Below are 20462 nucleotides of genomic sequence, written 5' to 3'. Positions count from 1 at the left end.
AGGTGACCAAGAATATATACCCTGTCATCCTGAGTGCAGGAAGAAGCTTCCGAGCCTTTTCTCTAAAGGCAGCACTTATTTGTCAAAGGAGACATTTTTCATACAAGATCCACGGCCTCTGCCTAGTTGCTGGTTTCCTTTCCTTGTTTTTTGAGCCCTCTGTTGTTCTTGCATTATGAGAACTCTCTCCTTTGGCTGATGGCTCTCTGGCTAATCTCTTTTTCCTTGTCCCCTCCAACCCAGAAGGTGATGGAGCAGCAGGGCAGCAACAGACAGGTGGAAAGGAATGCAGGTCAGTCCAGGAATAATCAGACTGGCCCTGCTCCTCAGATAGGGTGACCAACTTGTCCCAGTTTTCCCGGGGACTTTCTCAGTTTTAGAATTGAAAGTCCCACTTCCTGGGAAACCCCACAGTCTCGGACAAATCAGGATGGTTGGTCACCCTATCTTTCTAAGATAAGCATAAAAAGGGGTACGGGTGTAAAATTACTGTAAAAAACTAAAAATTTTCCTAGAGTTTCTTTTCTTTGGAACTAAGGAGACTTTCTAGAGATGACAATCCCCTGGCAGGTGTGTTAAAAAACACATTACTGAGCCCACCCCAGAGTTTCTGCTCAGGATGTCAGGGCAGAGTGGAGAATCTGCATTCCTGGCAAGTTCCCAGGTGATGCTGATGATGCTAGTCCAGGGACCACACTCTGAGAACCACCGCTTTCCAGTTTATGGGCCTTCCGTCCAGGAAGTGCAGGATTCCTCTGACTGTAATCACACAGGAACCATCTTGCCACTAGGCCTGACCTTGTACATGCCCATTGAGCCATTTTATTCTTGCTAAAGTCTTTATTGTGCAGACAGAGAGAGTGAGTGCCAGACCAGCGACGTTGCCACCATTGATTAATGAACCCCCTGCAGCCCTTGAGCCTTCGGGAGACCCTGGCATGCAGCTTTTGCCCTCAGAGCCCTGCATTTGGGGGAGAGAAATAAGAGGTCTCTTTAGAAAGCCCCCGGGGTGAAGGCTTGGAGGGGCTGGGCAAAGCTACAGATCACTGGAGAAAGACCAACCTGACCCTCTCCAAACCCACAACAAAACCTTTTCTTGAGTGATTAGCCCCAGAGAAAGGTGATTTGTTAAAGCCCTGGGTTCACTGCTTTTGTGTCCTGGGCCTAGGACATCTGGCAGGAGCCAGAGAGCCCTCTGATAGCGGGCTTGAGCCCCCATTCTCATCCACTGGACTGTGCATCATTGAAACACTGGCCACTCATTCTCATGCTAATCCGTGAACTCGGAGAGCAGATGTGAAACATTTGGTTCTGTTCTTGCTCACTTGTAAAGAACTAATGCAACTTTTTTAAAAGGGAAGGGCAGAGCTGGGCTGAGAGAGGGGTGAAGGTGAAGGGGGAGAGAGAAAAGGAGGGGACTGGGGTGAATTCCAGAAAGAAAGGAAAGTTTACTTGGATGACTTTCTCTCTTGGTGGGCAAAGCACCACAGCTTATGCAAACTCCAGCCAAATCAATATAAGGCAGGAAATGCAAATTAATATTAAAGTGGTGAGATACCTCCAACTTGCAAAGTAGACAATATTTATAGGATGCAAGGGCAGAAAGGCATAGAAGGTTCTCCCCAGTAAGCTCCCATGAGTCTTTTTCTCTCTGTCTTGTGCAAAAGCTTTATCTTCTGGGGCATGGAAACTTTATTCCAGCTCCTAAAGATGTGCTTGACAAACTTATGGCACACTTTATTTTATAGTTAGCATGCCATTTGAAAATTGAGATAAGTTTAAGGGGAAGCTAGTAGTTGTTCAAAGGAATATGTCTGTATTTCTATATGCATTTCCTTTTTTCTCTATTGATAGAAAAATACATATAGATTTATAGAGCGAGGGAAAGATAAATAACTTCTAAAGCTGTCAGGCATTTAATACTGTTATTCCTATGTGGTTCATTTGACTAAAGTGCCTATATTATTGATTACATTGTAAATCTGTTAATGACAGCATTGATTCAGTGGAATATCTAGATTTGTTTCCTACACTGTCATCAGGAAAATTCTTACGGAGGAAGACTTACGATACATTTGCTGATGGTGGACTGTCCCTCTTGCCCAGGATTTGTGGCCTATTTAATGCATGCCACAGACACAGGCCGACATCGGCAAAGCATGCCAACTCGAAGTTGTTTACACCTGTCACCCAGATGTCCTCTCCGTGCTACCAGCTAGCGTCACTCACTTCAGCAGTTCTGCCGTATCAGTAGCCTCTATGGGCTAAGTGACCAGGCTGCCACCTTCCACGTTCGCACCTTTCAAGAAGTCTCTGAAATTAGAGTTGTCCAGACTTCCTCAGTGGTGAGAATAATGCCTTCCCTTGGGGTCAATGTTTGTTATTCAGAGAACTTTCTGGGCCCTCCACTAGAGATCCTTATTTAGTAGTGAGGGCAGGCAGGGGTTCTAGCACACTAACAAGGGTCCCAGGTGAGTCTGGCCAGCAGAAAGCTCTGGGTCGCATTGCCCGAAAGAGTGTGTTTGTGACAGTTCTGGTGTGAGCTGGGGTCTCACGTGTAACCCGAGCTGCATGCCTTCTGCCCTTCTCTGGTGATGCGGTCCACCTTTGCTGTTCAGGTGTTTCGGGGACCACCTTCGACCTTTAACACCTTGGCAGGCTTGTTTCACTTTACTGCCATTACCTGGAGTCCTTGGCTACTTGTCTCCTGGAACCTGGTACTCGGTTCTCTCTCCTGTAGGTGGCTCCCTGTGTAGGAGGACGGCCACAGGGACACTGGGTGATTAAGTCCCTTCAGATTCGGCTCACCTCCAGGAGCGCAGCTTGGGATCCTGGTGAAACAGCTCTTTTCAGTTTTGCCACCCAGAGAGACCCTGAGAAGGGGCTAATTTGATCACAACGTGACACTGATGTCAGGGCCATCACCTCGTGACTGCCCTGTCCCTGAGTTGTCGTTGCTTCTGTCACTAACCACCCTCTTTTCCATACCTGTAAACTAGATAACACACACACATGCACATGCACACCCTTTCCAAAATTCTCAAACATATTTGTAAATAGCCCTACCTATGGGTGAGGTCCAGTTATTTCTCGTAGGGCTACTGGGCTCATCCAAATTAGAGGCTGTGATGAGGCACCTGTTTAGGTGACCCCAAGCATCCACATATAGATAAAGAGGCCTCCTCTTTCCTGAACGCAAGGAAGATCTCAAAAAACGGTGTCGCAAACTGCACGGGCTACTGTGGGCAACTCGGCCAAGGTACCACGCGCCACACCTTTAAAAAGAGTCGTCATTTCTTCCCGGTTCATTTCATCATCTCAGCCCACGTTTATTGCCACCTCGATGCTGTGACTCATGCCGTTCCCCTTGCCTGGAAGTTCTCTCCTTTCCTTCCACCTACCCAAACTCTAAGCGTTAAAAAAAGGAATCCTCTCCTCAGGCTTCTGATTCTTCCAGCCTTCAGTGAGCAACTTCTTTTCTGAATTTCTAATCCTGCATGATCATTTTTTTTTACAACGTTTAAAGTGGGATTTATTTGATGAATTGCATGAAGCTTTCAGAACATTTACTGCAACTCAAGTAGAAGGAGGCAAGTGTTCACATAATATGTTAACCTGTGGTCAAGAAAGACATTTCAGCTAAAATATGTCAATCCCCGAATCTGAAATCACTTAAACATTACTATTGTAGTATCTGGAAGAATTTCTGTATACAAGATTTTTCAGACTGACATAGTACTCAGTGCTTCAAGGGCTAGGAAAAATTAATTTTCTTTTGTTCAACAGTGTCTCCTTTCCACTAGATAAAGTTTGGTCTCCAATCCCACTGTCCAGTGCCTGCCTTACATTGAGTCGTACTTCACTGGACCACATAAAGTGTTTACATTATAAAAGGCTTCTAGATCACTTGGTTCAAGTGTAATAGCTGGTGTCATTAATGTCCCAGGAGCAAGGGAACTCTCTCCAATAATTCTCAGGTTGATAAATTTGATTTTCCCAGTATTCTCCACAGAAGGGCAGTGGATGAGTCCAAAAATCTGTTCAAAAATGCCCAAACAGGTGTTCCCTTGGTGGACGGTCCCAGCAAACTCCAACCATAATGAGACCATGGGGAGAAGAAGTGCATTTCAGTCCATGGGAATTTAGGTTGGGACTGAGAAAAAGATATTCTTCATTCACTAGTGACAGCAGACGAAGTCTCACAATTTCTGCTCCATGGTAGTCTATCACATTTTGTTTCAGATATGTTGTAATAGAACCTAAGCTTGACATCATGCCAGAAGTGCTGTGGCCGCCATTCTTCTTGACGTGGTCCCAGAATAGCATTCTGAGAAATAAGAAGTTCAAAGAACCAGTGACAGAATTCTTCACCTAATCAACGAAAATCAAACTTTTCAGCTTTTTTTTTTTTTTTTTTTTTTTGCGGTACGCGGGCCTCTCACTGTTGTGGCCTCTCCCGTTGCGGAGCACAGGCTCCGGATGCGCAGGCTCAGCGGCCATGGCTCACGGGCCCAGCCGCTCCGCGGCACGTGGGATCCTCCCAGACCAGGGCACGAACCCGTGTCTCCTGCACTGGCAGGCGGACTCCCAACCACTGCGCCACCAGGGAAGCCCTTCAGCTTTTTTATCTTCTTTCTCCTGCTGTTCAAAGAGTCTCATGTCCTCTGTCTTAACTGGCTCTGGCATTTCCTTCAATTTCAGTTTTGACTGCTTTTTCTAGTAATCCTTCACATGCTGAATAAGATTGTGTTTTTCAGTAGCTGGAGGTATAATAACCCACTGTGTTGCAAGTACTTAAATATGATTTCTTGGTGGACTTTTTTGCACCTCAAAAGTTCTTCTGCACTTTGACTGTACACTAATATTGCACGAATGGCATCTTGGTGGTCCTCAGGCTGCACCAGGCAGTTGGTGATGGTGTCGCATAGGGCCATGATCTCGTTCGTCGTTGTCCAATAGGCCGAGCAGGTTACGACAGCCCTCCATCTCTGGGTAGCTGAGCCCCAACTTCTCAACCCCCAGAAAGGGGGGGAGAGGATGCCAATAACGTCGCCCCCTTAGGCCCACCAGGCTGGCACCTTGGCAACAGATACCCTAATCCTGCGTGATCTTTATTGCACAATTTGCATTTGACTGCATGTCGTTTGTATCATTAAATATCAGTTCAATTATACATTTTCATTAGATCCATGAACATTATAAATTCCATTTTGGCATTCCTTTGGCCAAATTCTGTTTCTTTGATGGGCACTTATTTTCTTCCTTTTATTGTTAATGAGCTTTTCGAGTGCCTGCCTTCTGTTCTAACTAGATGGTTAGTTAGTATATCAGTCGGAAAAGACCTGCTGAACACCCACCATGTGCTGGCGAAATGTGTTCAAGGCAGATTTATTTTCACTGTCATGGAGCTCACAATCTTCCAGTTTTCTCCGGTAAGAAACCACTATTTCCTCAAAGAGAATTACATGTTTTAAAGTCCTTTATTCCTGCTGTGGAGATACCCTCGAAAACAAGATATAAAGCACCCATCCCATAAGTTTGGCTGCAAGATGTTCCCATTGTCATGTCTAAAAATAAGTAAAAGGGAATAATAGCAATTACATATTTACCATTTTTTGAGCACTTTCTATGAGTCAGGCACTCTATAAAGCCTTTTATATGTATTAATTCATTTATTGCTCACATCAACTCAGTCATGATAGACAATCACATTACTGTTATCTCCATGGCACAGAAAAGGAAACTGAAGCCAGGAGAGATGAGGTAACTTGTCCAAGATCAGGCAGCTGACAGATGGTGGAGTCAGGGTTAAACCCAGATACTTCAACTCCAGAACTCAGCACAATATAAATGTTAGTTACTCTTTCATATAATCCCTCAGTCCCTTGTCTGTAAAATGGGGACGTTAGGTTTGATCTGATGTATCCCAGTTTATTTCTGTAATGGGTATATGATCAGAAATTCATCTGTGTATAAATTCCAAGGATCTTTTAATGATAAATTTTACTGAATTAAGAGTGTCTACACTTAGTGGTTGAGTATTAGATATGACTCCACCATGATTCAAATGTACATGAAGGTATGATTTATACCTATTTTCCTTCTGTCAGCAATCCTTCATTATGTCAGTTTGGTGATGTAAATTTAATGAAGTTAAACTGCAGCTGCTCAAAATTGTGTGACTAATGACATTGCACTTCAGTTATAATTGGTACTTGATCCAAGGATGCTAGAGGTACACCTGGCAAGGTTAGTTCTACAAAAGGACCAGCGGGGCTGGTGGCAAATGCTTGCTATCCTGTGAAGTCATGTGTGTTGGCCAAATTGATAGAGAACATTTGCTAACAAGCCTTCTGGGGCACACCATTGGCCCCCAGATCACTGCAAGTGCAGTGGAGTGGAAAGATCACAGCCAGGCAGATCTACAGTGCATCCCTGCTGACACCTGTTCAGCTTTCTGAGCCTGGCTCAGCATCTAAGATCCTGTAGGAGAGCTGTAAGGTTTAGACTTGATACAGATAAAACATCTAGCATAAAGCTAGTATTTTGGACTTGCCAGCCTCTATGATCATATGAGCCAATTCCAATAAATAAATAAATAAATAAAATATATGGAGAGAGTTGCAGGTAGAGATGCATGTATGTATATGTGTATTGGGTTGTGATAAAAAATGTATTTTTTACTCTAGGTCAAGGTCAAAAACAGTTTTAAAAGTACTGCCTTAGGTCTTATCATGACCAATAATTGCACTATCTCCAAAAGCCTTGTAACATCACATCTTATTTCTGTAGTCACTCACCTCAGATCCACGGGTTTTACCATTTCTCACTGTTTGATACACACTCACACCTTCCCTTTTCTCCCACTCAGCTTAGGTTCTATGGTTTTCATACAATCCCTCCCTTAACTCCGTTTTCTTCTTTGACTTCAGAGTATTTGTTTGACACACTCCACCTTGATTCGTCCCTAATCTTGATGTATTTCAGCCTGGACCCATGCAACAAACTGCACATGACTCAAGAAAATACAACTGTGCTGATTTGTTGTACTTTAAGTTCATGGCCACAAGTGCCAAGTGGGCTGCTGTGCTACATTTCTGGATAAATTCACTTTCCTGCTCTTAGACAGTACAGTTTCACACCCTTGTGTTTGTTTTCAGTCTCAGGCAAACTCTATCCACAAGGAGGCAAAGACACCTGTTTTCATTTTGTTTTGTAGCTAAAGATTCTGTGATAAAGAGTGTATTTTTTTTCTAAGACTTAGTAAAAGTCTCATGAAAGGTTTTAATTAACTGGGTTTGGGTCATTGGCCTGGTTGTGAACAAATCACCATGGCCAAGTTCTGGCTTTTGTGCCCACGCCTGTAAATCAGGCTGGATCCATGCTTCCCAGGCCACATGGGCTAAGAATGAGGGAGTGCTCACTCCCCAAAGAGATGTTTTGGCTCGCCCATGTAAAATGAGACAGAGTGTTTCTACCTTGTATATGAGGTTCATAACACAATGCCCAACCCATAGCAAGTAAGCATTAGCTCGATACAAACAGCACATAGAAAAGCTTTGGGATGTAGACAAAGTTCTACTTAGATAAAATCTATAACCCTAAAAACTTCCATCACTGAACAACCAAAAAATGAAAATAAATAAAATATGATCTCTATTCTTGCTCAAGATTCCAGAACAGAACAACAAAATGCATCTAAGGAAACTTACAGCAAAAATCAATGAATCAGAAAATAGAAAATGGTAGTTTTACTTATCAGTTTTTTGTTTTTGAACAAAATAAATAAACGTACATAACTCTGGCAAGCTTAATTAAAAAAATAGAGGGGAGGCTAAAACACAAGTGTACTAAATAAGAATTAGAATCATGAAGTAAACAGATACAATATTTTAAAAATCATAATTGAATACTGTACACAATTTGAACACTGATGAATAGAAAGATTTTAGCATGTTTTATGTTTATTAAGCAAATATTATACAAGTGAAACACGAGCATATTGTCATAGAAAGAAATCAAACAATTAAGTACAGCAAAACCAAGAAATCCCCTTTTCCATATCTCTTGAACTCCTCTTCTTAAAGATAACCACCATCAAGAGTTGAGTGTTCATTGTTTTCCCCCACTGAGGCCTATACATATGTGTGTATTTATGTCTTTGGTGTCATATGGGAAAATCTACATGTGAGATAATATTATCCATGCTGCTCTGGAACTTCCTTTTTCACTTAAGCAAATGAGTTGATGGTAAATCTAGTGTTGACATGTGGATCTACCTCATCCAATTTTACAGCTTCAGCATGTTCCTTGGGAAGGTAGCCTTTTAAATTACTTAACCACGTCTCTGTTGGACATTTAGGATGCTAGTAACTTTGCTTTTATCAACAACATGGAAATTGAGCATCTCTGCATCTTTGGGCACAAGTGCAAGTATTTCTTTAGCATAAATTTCTGGAAGGATTTATCATTTCTAGTTTGATAGAGAGTGGAAACTCACCTTCCTAAAAGTCAACACCAATATACTTTTCGCATTACTCTTTTAGATTTTTTTATTTTTATTTTTGCTCATTCTTGAAAATCTTTTCTATCATTAGTGTTTTTACTCTGGCAGTTGGATGAGACCACCCAGCAATATATCTCATGCTTTCACTGCTCCCCAGCAGTAATTTCTATTACTTATTGATCAGAAGAGTCAAAAGATAAAGCTCCCTCCTCAGTTTTCATCTCTCCAGACTTGGGAATATTAGTAAAATTTCTCAGGTTTATGTCTCTTCACCAGAATGGTTTCTAGGGATTGAAACAGACATAGGAACAGAATCAAGTTTATCCCCAGCTCTGCTCAAATTGAATTAGGTCTCCTCTCTTTTTCTTTCCTCCCTCCCTTCCTTCCTTCTTTCCTGATACATTTTGTAATGGGAGAGAGGCAGCTTGTTTCTTAATTTTTACTCATTTCTTTAGGTATTGGCAAAGAGATTTTCTGTGAAGAAATTTCAGTCTTAAGGCAGAAGTAGAGTTGATTCTTTTCTGTGAATGCAGTGGTCTCTTGATCATCACTGACAATATTAATTTTACTTATTGAAAAGTGTTTTTGCTTCTTCTCTTTGCAATTTTACCTGTGGATATTGTTCCTTCTTTTAATGCAATTAAGTACTGATCTCTCCTGGTGGTTCAAAGCAGGTTAACCAAATGTTATTACTGATGTTTGACTATTTTGTAACCTATAAAAACAGTGAATTCATATTTTGCAAGTCTCGTAAGACCCTCTGTTTCTCTGCCTATGCTTTTCTATGTAGTTTGGTCACCGATAGGGTTACCGGGTGGGGTGGGCTGGCCCCTTGTGAACCAGAACCTCTGAGGGCTTCCCACTGCCTGGCCACACTGCAAGCGGGAGGGGCAGAGGGAGGAGGTTGAGCACTGCTTCCCATTTCATCACCCTGAGGAACTACTCCTCCACTTTTCATACCCACCTGTTGACTATGGCTTTGAGACTACACGGGACCACGCTCATCTCTGCGACAGCGTCTCCTACAGCAGGGGTCCCCAACCCCTGCCCTGGGCCATGCAAATGAAGCTTCATCTGCCGCTCCCCATCGCTCCCATTACCGCCTGAACCCATCTCCTCCCAACCGCTGTCCCCCCCAGCCACTCCCCTCTGCCCGCCACCGCCCCCCCCCACCCCCCGGTCGGTGGAAAAATTGTCTTCCACAAAACCGGTCCCTGGTGCCAAAAAGGTTGGAGACCGCTGCCCTACAGCATGTTGGGTAGCACTTGGTTCCCTGTATCTATTCTTCTGTCTTGCTTTCATGCATTCTGCAACATTTCTGGTCTACTTGTTACACTTGTTACACTTTTTCCTTTATTTTCCTCCCCATAAGATAATGAGCATGCTCACTTTACTATATTGATCTAAATTCTCATGAATGATTTTAAGGAATAATTACTGACTCAAGAAATGTTAGAAAATATGAATATAACAACCATGATTTTTAAAAATTATTGATGAATATCCTTCCCCATTAGGGCTCCAGATCTGAATTGCTTTATGGATAATTTTTATATTACTCTCATATAAATTATTTATACTCTTGCAGAGCACGGAAAAAATGTAGAATTTCTCATGTCCTTTTAGAAAGCCAGCTTAATCATAATAAAAACACCTGACCAAAATTGAATACAATAAAAGTTTAGCCTTTTGAATGAATATAGATACAAGCATCCCAAATAAAATCTTGGCAAAACACATACAATGGCAAAATAAAATAATAATAACAATACAACATTACCAAGGAGGTGAATATGAGTACACTTCAACATTAACACAAATTGATGTAACATAATATATTACATCACAGAAAACAAACCAAAAAGGACAGGTATCTCAGTATCTGTAAAAGGCCTTAAACAAAATCTCACTTATAATTAAAGTGTATTTTTATATGAGAAATGAAGTTAGCTAATTCTTTAATAAGATGAAGACTCCATAGTGGAAAAAAGAACAAATGTGATACTTAAAGGTCAAATTCAGAATTATTCCATAAATAACATAAACAGAAGAAGGACATCCGATATTTTATCATCATTTTTGCATTATTTTTATAGTTCTAGCCAATGCAATGTGGCAAGAAAAATAAATGAGTTAGACTTTTTGGAAAGAGGATTTAAAATTCTTGTCAACTAGAGATTAAATAATTGTCTAACTGAAAAACATTGAAACTAGTAAGAGTATCCATTATGGGTGCCAGTTATTGAATATATGTGGAAAAGGTAATAACTTGCTTATATATCAAGGAAAAATCATGAGAAATATCTTGCGGAAAGATTCATTTACAAAACAATCATACATTTAACTCATACAGGAATAACCATAACAAAAGATGCAGGAATTTTATGAAGACAATGAAAAATTCTTCCTGTGGTCATGCAATATCATTCAATAGACAGAATAATGGTGATGATATAGAATAAGGCATACCATGTTCTTGGAAGGGACTATATTGTATTATATTATATTATATTATATTATATATACCTCAAGAAATCAGTAAATTAAAGTCCAGTAAAAATATAAACCATATTTTTTGGGGTAATTGATCTAATAAACTTAAATTTCTAGGAAAATAAAGTGTGAGAATAGTCAAGACACTTTGGAATGGTAGTTTAGGGTTTGGAGTCTTAAAGTGATAGTACGTACATAGTAAGTACTATAATGATAGTGTGGTCCTGAAAGTAACAGATGAATAGAACAAAATAAAATGTCCCAGGACAGATTCAAGTACGTTTTAAGCTAAATATAAGAGAAACATGTCATTTCAAGTCAGCAAGGAAAGCATAGGTATTAGGTAAACTAGTTCATCATTTGGGGTGGGGGTGGGGAAACGTTGAATGGTTACCTTACAACACATAGAGAAATTGTTTAGGTAAGAAACGTACTCAGAATATCCCTTTCTTGGTAACTTTCCCTGGTCTCATTCATAATCTCTTGAGATGTTTAGTACACTGGATTGAATTCCCCTGTTTATAAAGGAAAAAAAGAGACCTAATCATATACAAAGAAGGAACTATTTTTTAAAATCAATATATATCCATGTCTAAAAACATTATTTTTTTCCTGGGCAAATGGGTCTATAAAAATCACATTCCTATATAGTCTGGGATTTGAATTATTCCAAATCCTTTAAAAGAGCAAGAGCCGTGTCAGAGGCTAAGCTGTAAAAAGCTCAGAGGTGAGCTTGGGCTTTTAGTGTTTAATTAGTGAAGATAAGCATTATCTTTGCAGCCCCAGCTAATATTATGCCCGCAGTTGAAGGGCAGAATGCTAAAGAGAAGGGGCGATCAGATGGATAAAATGACCAAGTCAACATGCAGAAAAATATCCACAGTAATGAGTCTTGCAGTCTTGCACTCAGTTGCTTAATAATATGTCTGGAAAAGCTATATGATTGTGTAGAAATAATAATCAGAACTAAAAAGGCAAATAAAAACATTTGTTAAAAGAGGTGCTATGCATGGGTGTGTCAAGGCATGCCTTATATGTTCTGATGAGTTAACTAAGCCTAGGGGGTCTATACCTACTTCAGAGAGTATAATGAGCACAAAAATCTCAAACTGGAAATCAGGTGTGCACAAAGTAACTGTCTCATGCTTCTGAAAACTGAACTGGATTTCCTTTTTTAGCGCCTGTTTTTCACAATGGCAGAAATGTAATCTCAGTACATTCTGGGGACCCTCAGGGTCTTCCCCTCCCTCCCCCTGCCCCCAGTCCTTCTGCTCTCACTCCATATCTCTGGTTTGGTCTTAGAGATGCCAAGATATCATAGGGAATCTGGGTTTTGGCCATTGTTACCCATCCACTGGGCATCTGATGAGCTGTACTTTGTCCTTCCTGTCCTTGGTCACCAGCCCACGCCTATCACGGTTGCATCATGCCTTGTTCCTGATCCCCAGGCTTCTCTGGACCCTGCTCCGTCTCAGCTGATTGATTCTTCTTCTGTGCCTTTGGAGTCTTGAGGGGCCCCTAGGGAGTTGTTGCTGGTGCTAAGGAATCCACAGCTCTTCTCTTCTGCTCTCAAGCTGCTCTGAGGTGGGGTATCTCTTTGAGGCTCACCGCTTCCCTGGGTCCTCCCTGGGGACTGAGGCACAAGGCTCCTTTGCTCTCAGATTCCCTTGGCTCACCTGGGGGTCGATGTCTCTCCTCCAGCTCCTGCCTTGGGAGGGGGACAGATAGGAAGCACCAGGCTGTCGCTCACCTGCTTTCCCTCCGACTCATACCTCCTTCTCCTATAACGTAAGGCAAGTTTAAAAATCTCCTCTAGAGGTGGAGAACCAAGGACACTCACTCTGACTCCCCTTATCCTTCAGGTCTATTATTTATGCCCCACATCATTCTAAAGTTCACCTATATTAACTCAGTTTTGGTCTACTACCATAAAAAGTATGTGATATCTTTTAAATAAAAGAAATACCAATATTATAATAAACCAAAGAAAAAATTATGGACTCAGCATCCTCTACTCTCAGAAGAGAAACTGAGAATAAATAAAAAATAACCATATAGCCCTCCTTGAATCAACTTTTAGTGCTCTATTATTTATTTAAATAGGTCCTGCTTTTTAACTAACGGTTCTTATTTCTTCCTGCTTAACTTATATTGTAGCCTGGAGATTTTGAGAAATGAGTGGTCAGTCTACTGAAAATGTCCCTTGATCCTTTTGCATGCTAATTCACTTCTTAATAAGGTGTATTTCAAAACCTGCACCCATTTCTTTCATATGTCATAGAATCGGAAAGAATTGACTCAGGACAGAAGCAAGATGCATGAGAAAATCTCTGTGTGATTATCAAGCTTTCCAGTTATTTTTGGCTAAATCAATAATTCATGAAAATTACCATTTGTCAAGACCTTTGTTAAAGCCCTGTCCCTCGGGGGAGGTGGGTCCCGGGAGAAATAATAGAACAAAGAAAAGTCCAGATACTTGGTGAAATGTCCCCCACCTGGTCTCAAAGTAAACCAAACCCTCACTATTTGTAGTTGAGGCCCCTGTACATTCAGAAAACATTTGTCCTTCGAGGTTCCTGACAACAGCAAGCCTTTGTAAAGTTTAGGATTACATTTCTTGATATATGTTCCTGAGAACAAGGAATATTACTGGCTAGGGCATGGGTAATGGGAGTCCATGGTCCAAAAGCCTTGGAAAACATTGGATTAAGCAAAATTTAACTGGTATCTTTACTGAAAAGTCATTTCAGAGACTGTAACATGCTAAAATTTATCAGGAATGCCCAAGAGAGGGTAGTCTTTCAAATTTATTCTATCACAGAATACTTTGCTATCGAACATTTCCCAGGATTAGGGCTATATCTGGGGAAACTCTGGCCTCTTCCAACATTAGAAATGGCAAGCAAAGACCTGAGCATCCACTCAGAGTAAGACCTAGTAGGAGCAGCTCCAGCACCCAGCACAATGTCTGGCCTTCAGGGGATATCACTAGTCTCTCTCCCTCATTATCCTTTCTTGTCGAAACTACAAAGACTAATATTGGTCACCAACGGTTGTAAGAACACTTTTTAATATTGTCTTGTAATAATTCTGTTTATTTTGTTTCTCGGTCTGGAACTACCACCATGCTCATCTCCATCTGCAAAACTCTTACTCCTTCTTCTACAAGGTCCTTCTTAAATTCCACTTACTTTGGGAATTCTTGGTGATCTTTCTATTTTATTGGAACTCTTAATGACTCACAGGATAGCCATTAATACATATTAATCAACATGTCACCTGAGATTGAGAAAACCATATTGCCCCCCACATGAGATGAGTAAGGATCATAGTGATCAAAATAGTCACTGGGACCTCTTGTCAAGTCTGCTTCATCCTTTGGTGAGAACGGTCTTGTGTCCAATGCTGTATCTTCAGTTCTGATAGTGACTTGATCCACCTTCAACTCCCACTTGGCCATTTGACTGCTACCTACTCAGCTCCATTTCTCCAGTCCTACTCGTGGGTCCCCAAGTCAATTTAGAGTATTCACCAGCATGCCCAACTGCAAAGATAGATGAAAAAACTGACTAGCAAACACACACCAGGCCAACTGGAGAAGGACCCATTCAGTGGTGATACTTGGAATGGCTTCTGAGTTTTCTTTCATCTGCGACATTTGCCCTATCACAGATTTTATGTTTCTTTGTAAGATATTTTAGATTTTCTCTATTTGTACCCTCTGCTAACGTTACAGTTTGGGATTTTATGATTTCATGGCTTATATCTAACTCTGGACTCTCCACTGGGTTGTCTACATCCAAGCTTTTCTAACCAATCCAGCATTCAGCTCGCAGAGTAATTTTCTAAAATGTTACCTTCACTATTCCTGGACTGAGCACAAGAAATCAGCCACTTGAATTTGAAGTCTGAAGATCGCAGACCCTAACATTTTTGTCTCTTAAGGTAAAAGAGAGAGCACTGAAACACTTCCTTAGGGCTACAATAAGTATAAATGAAGATTTGGTCACAGGGCATTACTCAACATTTATTGTCTGTGTCTTGCAGCAGACACCTTAGTGCTTATTCCTTGTGACCTAAAATATCATGTCCCCCCGCCCCAGTCAATTCCTTAAGACCCATGTTGAAATCCAGCACCTCCACCAAATCTCCCTCCTTATTTCTAGCTAATTATCAAGACTCCTGCTTTCTTCACTAGTCTTGTTTTTGTGCTAATTCTAGTCCCCCCAGTGCCTTCCCCAGGCCAGCCCACACTTGGTTCACACTGAAACACAAGCGGTTTACACTGCACTATGCTTCCTCCCGTCTCTTGGCTTCTGTGTGGTGCTCTCTCAGACTGGGATGCCCAGCCCCCAATCCTCTAGGTTCATTAGTTCATCAACAGATCTTCACCAGGCATCTCCTTGCACCAAGTAATATGCTAGATATTCCAGGTGTGCTACTGAGGAGTGGCTCCCGGCTCCTTGGAGTACAGCCTCTAACGGGGAAACACAGACATAACCACACACCTGTAACATTGCAAACCCTCATCAAGTCTGTAAGGAAACTGCCAGGAACTTTGAGAATCTGTACCAGGAGACATGATCAAACCAGGGACAGGGGATGCAGAGGGAAGGCATCCTTAAAGATGTGTACAGCTGACATCTGAGGGATGAAGAGGGTGTACATTCTAGGTCGAAACACCATGTGCTTTGGGACAGAAAGGGACAGGGCACATCCTGGAGCTGGATGTGAATCTGGTGAGTGGGCAGCACACCTGTGTTCAGTTGAACACAATGTGATTTTGCATTTCTAAAGAGTGTGTGTACGTTTTGTCTCATTAAGATCATAAGCTCCTAAAACAAGGAATGGGGCAGTGGAGCGCCATAGCATTGTTCCCGAGATATGTCAGTCTTCTGGGGGAAGTGTGGCAGTATGAAAGGTCCAGTGAAGCACCCAAAATTCTTTGAGGAGAACCATTCATGAATCCATGCACATCAACACCAGACACTCCTCTCACCAAAAACAACATCCTCATTCGTGCCGTCCAACATGGAAGCCACTAGCTCTTGTGGTTACTGAACATTTGACATGTAGCTCGTCCCTATAAAGCAGTGCTGAAAGTGTAAAACACATACTGGATTTTGAAGACTTGGTATGAAAAGAAAGAACATAAATGACCTCAGTAATTTTTATATTGACTACATGGTAAAATCACATTTTTAGGTATGTTGGCTATATTAGTAAAATTAATTTCACCTGCTTTTTAGCATTGTTAAGGTGGCTACTAGACATTTTAAATGACCTATGAGGCTTGTGTTCATGGCTTATATTTTATTTCTAATGCACAGAGCTGCCCTAGAGCTAGATATGGTGTGAGTGGTCCTTAGAACCCTGTCTCCTACATAGTGTGGGTGTTCAATACCCACATAAAGGAAATACCTGTGCTGGGAATGTGAAAGCAAAACGCATAATATCCTACCATGTTGGAGCTAGAAGGGAACTTGGCTACCACCATTTTCCAGATGGGAAAACCCAAGCATGTTTGTAAACATTTATGGGATTGCATATACTTTCAGAATAACTTTAAAACTGCCTCTTTTTTTTTTTTCTGGTCTCACTTTTGCAAGTCAAACTGAAATACTAAGAGACAAACTAGAATATATTAAAGCTCAAGTTAGTATTAAACCTCAGCTAGATTGTTGATGTCCAATTTTAGGACACAAAGAGGCATTAAAGCTTGGCAGGACTTACTGTTCATCCTTGTAAAAAGCCCATTGCTTTATGGCAGTGGAACCTAACAAGCTCTTCACTAGTTTACAGAATAGGTTGGGACTGGCACTTCATAAACAGAAAACCACGTCCAGTCCTGGGTATTTATCCAACCGGCACAAACACAGCGATTCCACCCAGGCACCGAGTCAGAACCACCAGGTCCCCTTTGGAAGGTTAAAAAGGACTTCAATTCCACGTCAGATAGAGCACAGGAAGCAGAAGTTTCCCCTGTGAGTTTCCTGCAACCCTAGCTCTGCTGCCGCTGCCAGCCCTGGTCAGCACCCGCAGTGCGCCCCGAAAGCAGCCTGCACAGCTTGCAAGGGTGGGTACGAGGAGGTCAGGCTACCACCCACATTGCGGGGCATCCTGCCGAGACGAGGAAGCCAAGAAATCAGGAACAAATCGGACTGGAATTAAAAACCACCTCATGCAGGTTCCACGGGCCACCTCCCTCCATTAAACAGCAAGGCGATTTGTATCCCTTCCTGACCTGCTCTCCGAGGAGCGCAGGGAGAGGATATAGGGTCAGGGGAGGCAAGAGAAAGAGGAAACCGCTTAGGAAAGCACATATAACTCTTTTAACGTGGAGAGCGCGCGTGCGCGCGCGCGCACACACACACACACACACACACACTAGTGCAAGCAACACTAAAAAAAGCCCTTCCTCAAAAACTGGGCATATGGATTTGGAATTGTAGCTGATATAATTTTTTAAATCTTCATTTCTCCCCTTATTTATTGGCTCATTTCCTAAGAGGTTGCTCCTTTCCACGTCCTGGGGAACTCTGATCATCCTAAACGAATACAAAGGAAAACAATCAAATGAAAAAACAAAAAACAACAAAAGCTGCTGCGGGGAGAAAAGGCTTTGCTCCGGAGCCGGCAGTGGACAGCAGAGTAGGTGGAAGGCGAAGCCGCAGCGGAGGAATTCAGTTCGTACAGGACAAATGGGGGCGTGGCGTGCGGCTTGGTCCCGGGAACCTCCGCCAACAAAACTTCTAAAGGTTCGCGGAGGTGGCGGGGGGCGGGGCGGAACGGGGGAAGGATGTAGCGACTCCGGAGGGAGGGAACCAGGGCCCTCGGAGGGGTCTGGGCTGCGAAGGGCAGAGCGGCGTCGCAGAGGTTTGGGAACCCCTGATCCAGCGAGCGGCTGGCTGGGTGGAAGTCAGGCCCCCGGGGATCCGGCCACCCTGGCTGTCAGTCAGACGCCCCAGGAGCCGCCGCAGACCCGGCAGCGCTCCGAGGGGGCGAGGCCGCCGGCTGGGGTTGGCGGGGAGGGGTGGGCGGAGTGGGGAAGGGGCGTCGCCCCTGTCGCCCCCGCCCTCTCCGATGTCATTGGGCGGCCGCCTCGGGGTCCGCGCCACCTTTTCCCCGTCGCACCCCGCCCTCCCCGCTGCACTCGTCCGGGGGCCGGTCTGGCCCTGGCCGTTGACGTCACCTCCAAGTTTGCTGCCCTCGGAGCCCCACGTGTGGCGGCAGCGACGGCCCGGGAGGCGGCGAGCGCAGTGGCCACGGCTGCTGACAGGTCCTGCGCAGACCGGCTCGGCCACGCCGCTCCCAGGTGGGGCCCGAGAGCCGCCGGAGCGGCCGGGCGCGCACCAAGAGGGTCGGACGGCTCGGCGCGGGCCCTCTGGCTCCCGCTCGGGTAGAGGGACTCAGGGGACCTCGCCCCGGGGCCGAGAGCGCGCTCCCAGGCGGGCCGGGGACAGAGGAAGCGGCGGCTGGGAGGCACTGTCCCCGCCGCGGTCTGCAGCGCACGGAGCTCAGCGGCCCCGGAGCCGCACCTCCCCTCACCGGGACCGAGCGAGGGATGCACGATCGCTGAGCTGGGACTCGCGCCGAGAGGCCGTTCCGTCCCGGGTCTGAGACGCACGCCTTCGCCACCGCCGCCGACACCCCCATTCCGGCGACTCTCGGGGACCGGGGGCGCCGAGCGCGGCCCCGGGCTCAGGACTTGGGCGATTCTCAGACGATGGTTTCCTAAGCACGGCACCACGTCCCCCTTCCCGCCCCCTCGACCGGAGGCTGGGATCCCGCGCAGGGCTCCGTGGGCTCCGTCTCCCCGAGGAGCCTCGGCTGCCGCCGCCCGGGCAGCTCGCACGGCAGCAGGGGCGCAGGGCGATGTGGCCTCCGTCCAGCGCGCCGGCCCCCCCGGAGGATGCCACGGCACCTGGCGGAGTCCCGGTCTAGCATGGCCCGCGCGCTGCCCGACGTCGCCTCCGGCTAGGATGGCCCCTCCGGCCCCGGCAGGCTCCCACCCCACCTCGGCCGAGCCGCTGTCCCGCAGCATCTTCCGGAAGTTCTTGCTGATGCTCTGCTCCTTGCTCACGTCCCTCTACGTCTTCTACTGCCTGGCCGAGCGCTGCCAGACCCTGTCGGGCCCCGTCGTGGGGCGGTCGGGCGGTGGCAAGGAGGCGGGGGCCCCGAGTCGCGGCATCCCGGCGGGAGGCCCGGGGGAGCCGGCGGCGTGGCCCGCGGCCGCGCGAAGGAAGCGCCTCCTGCAAGTGCAGCCGTGGCCGAGGCGCCGGCCGCCCGCGCCGCGGGAAGACGGCGAGGTGGCGGCCTGGGAAGAGGAGCCCCCTGGCCTGGCGGGGAGTCCCGGCGGCTCCGGGGCCGGGAGCAGCGTGGCCGAGACGCCACCGGGGACCCTGGCCCTGCTGCTGGACGAAGGCAGCAAGCAGTTGCCGCAGGCCATCATCATCGGCGTGAAGAAGGGCGGCACGCGGGCGCTGCTCGAGTTCCTGCGCGTGCACCCCGACGTGCGCGCCGTGGGCGCCGAGCCCCACTTCTTCGACCGCAGCTACGACAAGGGCCTCGCCTGGTACCGGTGAGCTGGGGCCGGACAAGGCGGGCAGGCGGGGGCGGCCAGAGCCCGGGGTAGGGGCTCGAGGAGCCCGTGGTGACGCCCACCCAGTTCATCGCCCTCCCCGGTTTCATGCAGAGGGCAGAGGGTCATCGGTAGTTGTCCGTAAGATGAGGGGTCTCCTTCCCCACCCTGCCTTCTCCCGGGGAAGAGGGAGCGGGTGGGAGGGAAATTTTGGCCTTGCAGATTTTTTCTTTAGTTCTTGGAATTCCCTTTTCCCCAAATAGCCAATCTCATCATTTTCTCCTGCTTTGTGAAAAGTTTCCCTGTGCGTAGCTAAAGAGGGAGAGAGAGAGAGAGAGAGAAAAAAGAAACATGTTTCTTCCAAGTTAGAAACCTGTTCACCAATTACTAGATACGTGACCTAGTGGACCCCTTTCCCAAGGAAGCCTGTTTTTATTTCTTCTTCATCTTCTGGGCGTTTCCCTGCAGTTAACGCAGCCTTTGCCATCGCCTGTTTATTTATTTACCTTAACTCTTTGCCTAATTGTCCTAGGTAGTAAGTAATATAGACACTGAGTTAAAGTGTCAGGAACTAGACTCTAGGTTTTGGAGAGATATATCTGAGAGCAGCGTGTTTTAAAGGCTTCGTTGGCAATAACTTTTGTTTGGGGCTAGGAATGACTTTGTATAAAATGCTTTCTGTATTTGTAGGGAAGAGAACCTTTTGTCTCTGGACTGGCAGAAAGTTTTCTAAGGATCTCCAAACAATTCCCTTTAAAAATGAGGTAGACAAAATTTTTTGAAAGGAAGAAAAGTGGGGAAAAGTAGGGATCCTGGTTACATTGTGAAAAACCCTCCTAATACAGGGTAGGAAACAAGTCTGATTTAGGTCTTAATCTTAAA

General features: G+C 45.0%; 1 protein-coding gene and 1 pseudogene across 2 annotated transcripts in view; one reads left to right on the top strand and one right to left on the bottom strand.

The window, feature by feature from the left end:
• Nucleotides 1-3759: 3759 nt before the first annotated feature.
• On the bottom strand, nucleotides 3760-9511 carry LOC308607027 (uncharacterized protein C3orf38 homolog; annotated as a pseudogene). The gene is made up of 5 exons: nucleotides 9471-9511; nucleotides 9318-9381; nucleotides 8501-8504; nucleotides 4593-5109; nucleotides 3760-4371 (listed from the first exon to the last, which is right to left on the bottom strand). The product of its transcript is annotated as an uncharacterized protein C3orf38 homolog (transcript).
• Nucleotides 9512-18926: 9415 nt separating this feature from the next.
• The window catches only part of HS3ST3A1 (heparan sulfate-glucosamine 3-sulfotransferase 3A1), a 79686-nt gene continuing 78150 nt past the window's right edge, over nucleotides 18927-20462 (top strand). Inside the window, exon 1 of the mRNA XM_081219654.1 lies at nucleotides 18927-19580. Within this exon, the coding sequence (XP_081075780.1) occupies nucleotides 18982-19580 (599 nt within the window). The 5' untranslated portion in view covers nucleotides 18927-18981. The remainder of the gene's footprint in view (nucleotides 19581-20462) is intronic.

This window comes from Mesoplodon bidens, assembly GCF_964165515.1.
Source record: "Mesoplodon bidens genome assembly, chromosome: 19".
Classification (NCBI taxonomy): Eukaryota; Metazoa; Chordata; class Mammalia; order Artiodactyla; family Ziphiidae; genus Mesoplodon; species Mesoplodon bidens.
This window is presented reverse-complemented; position numbering and strand designations above follow the sequence as displayed.